The 11,403-nt window shown below is 36.1% G+C and overlaps 1 protein-coding gene across 1 annotated transcript; it reads right to left on the minus strand.

Annotated features, from left to right (window-relative positions):
- Positions 1-1,741: 1,741 nt before the first annotated feature.
- Positions 1,742-6,447, minus strand: LOC102593034 (putative late blight resistance protein homolog R1B-16). Its single transcript, XM_006351912.2, has 3 exons — positions 6,364-6,447; positions 2,614-5,411; positions 1,742-2,150 (listed from the first exon to the last, which is right to left on the minus strand). Exon 2 carries the CDS (start codon positions 5,400-5,402, stop codon positions 2,622-2,624), a length of 2,781 nt encoding a protein of 926 aa, XP_006351974.1. The 5' UTR covers positions 5,403-5,411; positions 6,364-6,447; the 3' UTR covers positions 1,742-2,150; positions 2,614-2,621.
- Positions 6,448-11,403: the final 4,956 nt, after the last annotated feature.

Genomic DNA, 11,403 nt, shown 5'->3' on the forward strand with positions numbered 1-11,403 from the left:
ATGGCTTTCCTTTCTTTTAGATTGAGTTTAATTGTGTAAAAACATGTCGATTGGAGTGAATTGGGGGTGGGTACTAGTTTACCACCTTACTTTGATTAAATACCTTATGTTAGGATCGATTGGCCACATTTCTAGTATAGTATCATGTTAACCGGTTTAATATAGTTGCATGTCTATGTGCTAAATGTTATTGTATGCTTGTATGCTTTGTATTGTATGCCTTGTTCATCCTTAACCGTAAGCATGATGTCCTTAGTCTAGGTTATGCTAACATTGCCTTAGACTTATGACCCGTGTGGGCTGGATAGCCTTGACTTTCTGCCGACGTCGTTCGGATGACTTAGCTCATTGTAGACTGAAATAGCAGACTTGAGTCTAATAGTTGAGCCTTAGATTAGGCGTTATGCTGTTTGCTGCACTTCTGTATCTTCTCCCTCTTATTCTGCGGTTCCGACGCATTCTCGAAGGTTTAGTGCATCACTCGAGGCGTGGGATTGAGATAGTATAGGCTTGGAGCCTTTTATGTGATATCTTAGAGTGGACGGCGTTCCACGGTGGTTGTTGTTGGATTGAATCCTATTGGAGATACCATCACCCCCGGGGTCGTTCTTTCTAGCTAGGCTGGGAACGTATCGCTGGCTGGGTAGACTCGGTGATATCGGCGATCGCCCCCGAGCCTCTCTTTCTAGCTGGGCTGGGAGTGTGCTGCTGGCTGGGTGTCCCCGGGTCGCTCTTTCTAGCTGGGCTGGGAGCTGACTGCATGGTAGGACGACTCGCGATATCTACCTCACTCACGGGTCCCTCTTTTTAGTTGGGCTGGGAGTGGACTGTTTGGTTGGGTGCCCCCTAGGGTCACTCTTTCTAGCTGGGCTGGGAGTGCACTGCTGGCTGGGTGGAGTCTGATGGATTATCTTAGTTACTTTGGGTTGGGAGCCCGGTTTTCTTCTTTCTCAGTAGACTTAGCCTTGCTGTGTACCTGTCGGGCTTATGGGGGTCCGTTCAGGTTTTATTTAAACTTGCGCACGAGTGTACCTTCTGGGCTTATGGGGGTCCAGTTAGGTTTAGTTTAGTTGTACTTAGTTTGTTTATGGTATGCTCGTGTGCTTTCTTTTCTTATCCGCTTTGACCTCTCTGTGTCTAGATTCTATCCTTTCTTATTGTTTTTACCCTTTTTGCTCAGTCGGCCTATGATGCCTACTGAGTACCTGTTGTGTTGGTACTCATGCTACGCTCTGCATCTATTTCGTGATGCAGGTCCCAGTACCAGTTACCAGCGGTGATTAGTTCCAGCCTTCTTTTGCAGTTGTGATTCGGAGACGAGGGCGAGCACTTGGCGTTTTGGGGTTTGTTCTGTCTCCTTCTTTTGTTTTAGCTAGTCTTGTTGCCTTTGAGACACGCTCTGTTGTGGTCCACTTTTGGGACTTGTACTCTTTATTAGATAGCTCTGTACTAGTGACTTCCAGGTTCTGGGAGGGATTTCTGTATATATTTATTTTGGGTTGCTTCCGCCTTGTTATCCTTGTTTAGATTATTGTTTTCGCTAGTTTCTGCCCTTTTGCTCATTGCTTGATGTTCTGGGTTACGGGTTGGCTTACCTACTGGTAGGGTATAGTAGGTGCCATCATGACTCGAGAAATCGGGTCGTGACATGTTTTTATCTCTGTTGGAACTGAAACCTGAGACCTCATCATTCTCAACCACTTCATTGACCACTAGGCCACACACGCCCCAAAATTACTGGTAAAACAAATAAGACTTTTTCTCCTGTTAACATACAACCCTGAAACAATTCAAAAACAGTGAGAATCAATCTCAAAATGTCTTAACTGCTTCACTCAGCATCACATGTCACAATCGTATCATCGACATTTAAGAGATGAGCTATTTCTACTCAACACATTGTTATAACAACAATAAAATGCAAATTGTTGAATCAACGATATACATGAACTTCTGGATGAATTGATGTGAATACAATGTCTAATCAACAATGGAACTTCTTGATCTGATAGCAACTTAGACTGATATAATGTATAAGCAATCTGCAAAGACTAGATTTCAGGTATGGTACTCCGACTTCTACACTGAGAACCCGTCTACTTTTGACATGAGTTGCCTGTCGTCTACTCGTCTTGGTTTATTCATCCTACCTTCGGACAAGTGAAACAATGGCAATAACAAGCTATCCGAGCAAGCATCAAGATATGAAGCCAAACAAGCAAATAAGTTAAACCTGGTTTTCTACTATTTTGCTCAGACTCTCCAAAAATGTTTCCCCACACTTGTCAGATCAACTAAAAATACACTACTTTTGAAGGATTCAACACGCACCCGTCAACATATTTGAAGAGTTTGAGTAACATAGATTTATTGTATAAATAACATTTTCATCCTTTTTTAAAAAAATAAGAACAATAATGTTGGTGTTAACAAATTAAAATACCTTACCCCTACCTCGTGGAGGTAAAGAGGTTGTTTCCGGAAGACTCTCGGATCAATTAACGCATATCAAATTTGTTATTATCAACGGGACATCTAGAGTACAAATTCTATGTTCAAGCTGTCAATTAAATCAACATTCAAAACTTGTAATAAATTCATTTCTCTACTTGCCTGGTGGACTAAGAAGTTGCAACAGCATTTATTCTCCCGAAATTTCTCTCCATTCGCACTTCTAGAGTTTCGTTACCCATACTTTGCTGCTCCTCTTGGATCTCTTTAGCTGAAAGCACTGCAGATTGGCTTGAATTTTCCAGCTCAATTATCTGCAAAGTCGGAATATCTCCCAGATCGTGAGGGATGCTGTCCAAGTGAAGACAACTCTTAAGAACTAGATGTTCCAGGACAGGAAAATGATCATTTGAGGCACTCCAGTGTTTTATATCAGATATCTCAATCAGCAACAGTTTTAAAGAACCGAACCCCTCTTCAACTTGTTCCCACTTTGGACCTGTGAAGGCATAATTCTTTAGTTTGAGTACCTCGAGATTCGGTAATCTACAAAGAGAGGCCATACTCTCCCATGGCAAGTAGGTGAAGCTCAAAGTTAACTTCTTAAGATTCTCTGGAAGTGCATCGAGATGAAGTGCTAATTTTGGTACTTGTACAGGTGGTGTCAACCCAACAATCTTTAATGCTTTGAGTTGAGGCAGGAGAGCGAGATTTCTAAGGCAATCTGACCACAAGTCTGATATTGTATCACTACAATAAGGCCACAGATTTTCAGACGTGTAAAGAAAATCACTCCACGGAATCTGGACTGGATAAGTATACTCGACCGTTTCACATATTCCCAATTTCTTCAACTTAGGAGTGCTTGAGAAGACATCTGTTGTACAATCTGCAAGGGTAATGTTGGTAAGTGTTTGTAGGTTATTCAAGACCAAAGAATTGTGTCCGCTACGTTCTTCATTGGTTTGGCTTGGCAAACAGATGCTTGGTTTAATATGGAGATGTCTGAGGTTTGGCATCTTCCAAATCTCCCGAGGCAAAGTTGAGTCTCTTGAATACACATGAAGGATTAAAGTCTGCAAACTCCAAAACTGTGATACAGCTGGAGGGAATTCACTACTAGCCAATGCAAGGTAACGCAAATTAACAAGTTGCGTTATCTCACTAGGGAACTGTGGGAAATGTTGGGAAGTGATATCAAGAACTCTGAGCAATTTGAAGTCTATGTATGAAAAGATTGAACTTTGAGAAATATCGAATCCCAAGATGGAACGAGAAAATGAAACAATAGGATCAGTGGGGTGAAATGAGTAACTGGAGAAGATGGTGCTACAATTGAAACTAACCCGACGCAGAGCTGTTATGCCTTCTGATAGAACATCAAGGGATTGCTTCTTCAAGAAATGTAGAAAGTTTTGTCTTTTAGCTTCTTCTAAGCAAAAGTCTCGCATGATATCATGGAGTTTACATGTTTTGAGTTTTCCGTTAGACCGCTTTACTGCTAAAACCAAACTTCTATCAATAAGATCCTCCAAGCACTCCTCTGCTATCTCTTCCATGGTCGTAAGCCCTGTTGCATTAAGAAAGCCCTCAGCAACCCACAACCTGATCAGCTTCCACACAGGAATCTCAAAATCTTCAGGAAATGCTCCCATGTACAAGAAGCAGGCTTTTAGATGTTGAGGCAGGTAGTTATAACTTAGAGCAAGTATGTCTAAACACTGCCCCGGCTCACGATTCACAACGGAACCCACACTCTCTGCAATAGTGTTCCAGCAATCAGTAGTCTTGCTCATTTTCGAGAGATGCCCTGCAACCACAACAATTGCTAGAGGTAGTCCTTGGCATTTTTCTGCAATACTTCTTCCGATTTCTTCCAATTCAAATGGACATCCTTTTTTCCCGAAAAGTTTCTGATGGAGTAGCTCCCAACCTTCGTCATTGCTTAGAAAATTCAGTCGGTGAGGTTGCCGATCAGGATTAGCATAAGTTGCTACATCAATGAGCCTACTCGTTAGTATGATACGACTTCCCTGATTATCATCAGGAAACAACATGCTCACATTGTCCCAAGCATCAGTTTTCCACATGTCATCGACAACAATAAGAAATCTCTTATATTTTAAACTTTTTTTCACTCGATCCGCAGTTTCTTGGTTTCTTCTTTCATACATTTCTTTCGAAGAATGAGTCATTTGTCCACCATGCAGTTGATCAGCAGCTTGTTTGTCACTCTCTTGATTGATTTCATTGGTTGGACGAACAACAGAATAAAAGAGACCAAATAAAATGTCTGTTTCTTTATACTCTTGAGAAACAGTTATCCAAGCACGAACATCAAACCGATTAACAACAGAAGGATCATTATATGCTCTCTTCGCAAGAGTTGTTTTACCAATACCAGCCATTCCGACTATAGTAATGATATCTAGTTCAGAAGGCCTACCGTTGAGCCTATCAATTATTTTCTCCAAGTCATCCTGGAAACCAACTGGTTTTTGTTGCACATTTGGACTACTTGTCGATACATGCCTAGCCGGTGAAACCTTAGAACGAAACTTCAAAGTACTAATCTTTTCACCCTTAATTTTCATCACTTCTTTTTTGATGAACTCCATTTCTTCAATTGCTACCTGCAGCCTCTTACATAGGACTTCGAAGGCCTTTCTTCGGTAATTTGCATTTTTGGCCAGAAAATATTTTCTCAGCTTTGAGTCAACAATATCTTCAACTTGATATGTTTTCACTTTGATCTTTCCTTCCAACATTTTCAGCCTTTCATTCCTATGCTTTATCGTTTCATAATCCGTCAAAAACTCTTGAAAAGCAATAATTCTTTTGCTCAGTGATGAGATTTGCTCTTTCCTCTGAAGATTATTCAGTAATGGATGATTGCACTGCCTGAACAACTCGAGCGAGCATACAGCAGAGGTCAAAGCAGCATAAGCCATTTCTTCTTCCTTAGAAATTACATTAAACAAACTATGATCAAACTAGACGTCGGAGCAGCTTTCCTTTAGTTATTTCTAGGAACAACGCACAGATGTATTATGTAATCGTAATAACAGGTAATACAGTCTATAGTAATGAGTTAAAATCCAAGAAAATGAAAAATTCTGAGGTGTTGGAAAAGAAGAACGAGTTTTTCAACTTATATACACCGACAATGAAAACATGCTCACAACTCACAAGTAATGACTAATAGCCATCTTAAGCATTTGGCTCATCCGAGCTCAGTATCTTTGGCTTAGTTAGATTCTATACATATTTATATATAACAAAAAGTTGACTTAGTGGTCAATGAAGTGGTTTGAGAACTACGAGATCTCGAGTTCAAATCCCAATAGAGATAAAAACACTAACGTCATTTCTTCCCATCTATCCTATCCTTAGTCCACACAGTTACCTAGTACCTGTTACTGGTGGGAAGTGGGAAGTGACAGATATCCTGTGGAACAGTAGCGTAGCTAGAAGTACGGTACATGTTCAATGGAACTCAGTAGCTTTTGCTCAAACAGTATATTTGTGTTGAAAATTTCATTAGATTTAGAACCAACAATTATCACTTGAAGTCATCAATTCCAAAATTTAGAACCCATAAAGTTAAAATATTAGCTCTGTCTCTACTATGAAATTAGTACAGGTGCATGCAAGCTGTTCTAGACACTACACTTATTTTTTAAAAAACACTATAGAAGTACAAATAACATGTTTAGATCTCAATTCCGAACCCATAAAGTTCAAATAATGGATCTTCCCCTGCAGGTAGTAATCCCCAAATTACTTTATCAGATGATCATCAACAATCTTAAAGATAATACACATCTAAATTGCTTCTAATAAGTAGTACTAAGTATCAAATACAGTAAAAATATTGGAAAATTATTAACAGAAGTTATTAGAAAAGTGTACCTGATAGCAATGATGCCTTGATAAAGAAAAAAGAAAGAAGAAGGCAAAATAGCAGCAAGATTGACCCTTCAATGCTTCATTTGACAAGCCATGATCATATAAAATACATTATTGACTTTAATTTTGGTAGGTGTTTGATTGACCACTAAATATTTTAAAAAAAAAAGGGGAAATGGTCAAATATAACTTTATTAAAAAAATAGTCATTTAACAAATGATGTATATTTGTTAATTTTATTAAAAAAAAATTAAATTTGAAATTAATTATTTAACGGGTATATCTTAATCATTTGTGTAACGATAAGGATATATGTGAACGTTTTTTAAACAAAGGGTATATCAGATCTAAATCACAAAATTAAATGATATATAATGTTCTTTGCTAATATAGAACAATGTCATTCTTTTTATAACAATGTAAAATAAAAAATAGTATCATACAAATAAAAAAAAAGTATTTTGCTTCCTAACACAATGTAACTATGTAATACGACTCTAATATTTAGTATGTATAATACATAAATATGTTTTTTAACTTGACTTCAACTAACATTCATGCCCTCCAATTTTGGGTGTGCACAAGTAGACACTTAAACTTATATAAAATTGAATAAGTAGACACACGTGTCCTACATAGCATAATACACGAAGGACACAAAACAATCATATAGGATGAATTTGTCTATTGTTCAATTTTATACAGGTTGAAGTTTCTACTTGTGCATACCCAAAGTTAAATGTCATAATTACCAGCTGAAGTTAAGTTAAGGGTGATGTTAATGTATTATGCCTATTTAGTATAAGAGAGCTTTTATTTTTGTTGCTTCAAACATCTGGTATTTGAAATCCACTGTTTTGATCAATTCAACTTTGTATTCGAAGAAATTTCGCTATAGAGGTTTTAGTGCTCCTTATCAAAGAGGATTCTATTTCATAAACTTGTACTCATAATCTCTGATTAATAATGAAAGTAACCTTTACCACTCCATTACACTTTTTTTGTTGTTGTTGGTATTATTAGATAAATTAATGGCATTAGTTTAAGCACTTAGAGACCAATGAACATTTCCTTAATTTCCTCAAAAAACAGTTACAATTTCCTCCTTTTAAATTCACATTTTCCAACTTTTTAATCACCAAATTAACAAAGAAAATCAATCAAACTCCCTCCCCAACCAAATCTTTTTTTAACAAAAAATGGACAGAACAAGAAGATCAATTCTTGTATTATCTGTCTTAATATTCTTGGTTTGTTCCTCTATTCTTGTTCAGGCCCAAACACAAAAGCCCAATGTTAAGGTGGCAGGCCCAGATCCAACAAAAGCCCATGTGGAATCAAGGCCCAAACAAGAAGCAGTAGAAATATACCATGAAAATGATGATGCTGGGGTTGATGCTCTTAATAGAGATTTCTACGAGACTCAACAATTTGGTACAGATTTTGTTGCTGGTCATTAATTAAGTGGCGAAATCATCAATTTCGTTAAGAATATCCGAGATTTAAATATATATTTATAATTAAAACAAGTCTTGAGCAATGCTTTTTCTTTTATGTACACAATATAATTGTCTTCAATAGATGCGGCGCAATAAAATTGGTGGCCTAAAGTCAATTTTAATGGAGAATCTTATTTATGCTTAATATTTATAAAAAGAAAAATTAACTTATAAATTTATTATAAATAAAAATTGGGCTTCATCATTCATTTATTAGAAATTTTGCGTTCGAGCCTCCGAATAAATTTTCTTAATTGCACTTGTGTGTCACGAAATTGAATTACATCAAAAATAATTATTGGAAGAAGTTTTATTAAGCTACTTGAAATAGTTAAACTTTAGAACAATGCATATAATTTTCTAGTTGAAGCTATATATAAGACTTGATTATATATATATAATGTCTCTTTTTTAAAAGAGTAATTGATTTGGTAGTTTATGCGAGAACATAATTGACAAAGCATTTTTATTTTTAACGAGAGTTCGTCTCAACGATTGTTGCAGAGAATATAAAATATGAATAGGAAAAATAAAGGTAACCATCCTTGATAGTGTATGTCATGTACTAAAAAAAGAATTCGACAAAAAAAGATCGATGAAAATCAAACCAATGGAAATGTAAATTTTACACAAATCTCATAGTGCTAAGTCCTACTTTTTTTCAAATTACAGATTATCTTAAAATTTAAGGATTTTGAATACATCATTCAACGTCCCAATCGCGTCCCAATTTTGAATACATCATTCAACGTTTCGATACATCGCGCCCCGATTTTGGATACATCAGTCAATGATCGATACATCGCATCCCGAAACATCATATAAGAGTGATGTATCCGAGAATAAGAAAGAGTAGAGATTTTTGTAATTTTTTCAAATGATAATTTATTTTTTAGAGAATGTAATAAAATAAGTTATCTATTTAAGTAGATTTTCCAAAAAACTCAATTGATTTGATTTGTTTCCAACATTTAAAAAATAAGCTCAAACTAAACTATAAACACGCTTATTATATATGTGATTTACTAACCTATCTTGATGATAATTAAACTAGATAATGATAAATAACTAAAAGAGCCAAAGAAAAGTTATTTTTTAAAAATGAAATAGATTCATAGAGTTATACATCAAAAGATGGAAAGTGTCACTATTAAAATACCCATTTAAAGAATTTACTTCAACAACACAATGATCCCAATTAAAGTCTACTCAATACCATACTAATTGAAACAGAGGTGATTTTTTTGTCTAACACCACTGCTAGGCAGCTTACAACACTTGTAAACTTCAGCCTTACAACTCTCACGAATTTGACCAAGTCTGGAAGACTTAACTCACTTTTGGGCAATGTATAAGTATAACAAACATCAAGCAACATATGAGAACACTTCCCAACCTTTATTAATGTATAATCAATCAAAAGAAAACATTCCTCTTATGCCTTAGAACACCCGCCTTAGAACGAATTTCTACCCTATTAAAAATTCTACACAAGACAGTTAGAGCAGTTACAAAGTTGGTTACATCTGCCATGTGTTTGACAAGACAGTTAGAGCAGTTACAAAGTTGGTTATATCTGCCATGTGTCTGACACATGTCCTAACCAGATTTAAACTAAGTCTAACAGCCATAATACAATTCGAATTTAAATACATCAAGACCATGTGCCTAACACATGTCTTTCAAATGCCTCAGCCGAATTTACATCAAGCCCAACACTTAGAATATTTAAGCCTGTTTCTGACACTTGGTTTTATTTCAGCAAATCTGTCAACTCGTGTTCACACTTGTAATTGCCTTTGTCTTGTTATCGTCAAGTCCCACGACGTTGCCTTGTCAAGCCAACACACTGTCTTGCCTTGCCAATGACACTGCCCACACGTATGCCCCTAAGGTACCATACATCTGTTTTTGTGCCTTGCCAACACAAGCATCTTGAACACTTTGCTGCACACCAACACTTAGTTGCACAACTGCACTATTTTGCTCACATACATGCCTAGACCAATGCCCAAATCCTTGCTATGCTTGCACGACACTGGCTTAGTTAGACTAGAGGTCTCACACTAGTCCACTACTATAATTCATTCTCTTTATTCACGCAATTCCAAATTAGTTAAAATCAACTAATAAATAAATCAGGTAAGATCTCAATTTCAAATTAGTTAAAATCAACTAATAAATAAATCATGTAAGAGTAATTTAAATAACATAATTTTCTTGTAACAACCAAACTCAAGAGCCACTTCAACTTGCATTACGAATGAATGTGGAGACTGTAGGTCGGCGATGCGCGATTAACTCCGCTGATCAGTCCACAAGCTGCAAATTCTGAAGAGTATAAATGTAAAATTTCAAAAGAGTTTGAGAAAGAAGCAGTGGTTGGGGAGAATTCCAAAATTCCCAGATTCTAAACAAGTGCTCTGAGAGTTTTATCTTGAGTTCTTGATTCCCAACACTAGTTTTAGTGTTTTTGAGTAGGATTTTCAAGTGGGTTTTGAATTTTAGTTGCTTTGAAGCATTGAAAATCATTACCCAGTTCATGGACAACATGATTGGTAATAGTTTTACTTTTTATAATGTGTGGCTAAAACGATCATTCTTGGGGTGTCATCGTGTGATTAATCATTCTATTATTGTTGTTTACTGATTTAAATGCTTTTTTGATGATAGCTGTGTATTAACCTATGAATTGTAGTTGCAAATGCAATTCTAACTTAGTGTTCTGGGCTTGTTTCAGAAAGAGGTTCTAGAATTAAACCTATCGGTTGATGATTGTAATGATTGGGTTAATGTGGGTTCAGCTCGAGAGAGTGAGTCTTAATTCAATCCTATCTATCTAGCTCGAGAGAGTGCATAAATTGAGGTTTTGGGATGTTTATATTGTTATGCTTGTCGAGGTTCGAGAGAACTCGCTTGAATTGTAATAGTTGTTCGAGAGAAATCTATTGCATCTATAGTCTAGCCTACCCACTGTGATTCATCAATCAGTAAATTACAATTACCCATACATCGAAATTAGTCTTTAATCAATCACATCTAGAGAATCCTTCTTTACTTATCTCCTCCCCTGTTTTCGTGATTGTTGTCGTTGTTAATTGACAAATCTAATCCCCATCTGGCACTTGTTGTCAAACCTTTTAATTTAATTATGTTGCTTTAATTTGATAATGTTACTTCAACAAACAACTAGAGCACAAATTTCACTTTCTAGTTGAATTTCATTCTGCACCACTCTCTGTGGGTTCGACCCCAACTCTTTGTTGGGTTTATACTAGATTATGATCGCCTACCCCTATAATTGGATGAGGTATAGTTGAGCGTTATCAAAAATGGGATAATATAATTTCACGCAAGGGCGGGTCAATATAATGTATGGCCTAAAGTCAAACCTGAAATCAAAATTTAGAAAAGATAGTTACATTTATATATATATTTTATTCTCATATCTAAAAAGAATGTATTGTAATTAATTATAATGTAATAATTAAATTTTCATTCTCAATTGACAATATAACATTTTTTTGTAATATTTTGTAAGAT

Source organism: Solanum tuberosum, unplaced genomic scaffold (assembly GCF_000226075.1).
Source record: "Solanum tuberosum cultivar DM 1-3 516 R44 unplaced genomic scaffold, SolTub_3.0 scf00140, whole genome shotgun sequence".
Taxonomy (NCBI): domain Eukaryota; kingdom Viridiplantae; phylum Streptophyta; class Magnoliopsida; order Solanales; family Solanaceae; genus Solanum; species Solanum tuberosum.

Coding starts and splice junctions, on each gene's coding strand:
- LOC102593034 (XM_006351912.2), bottom strand. CDS start 5,402: ATGGCTTATGCTGCTTTGACCTCTGCTGTATGCTCGCTCGAGTTGTTC.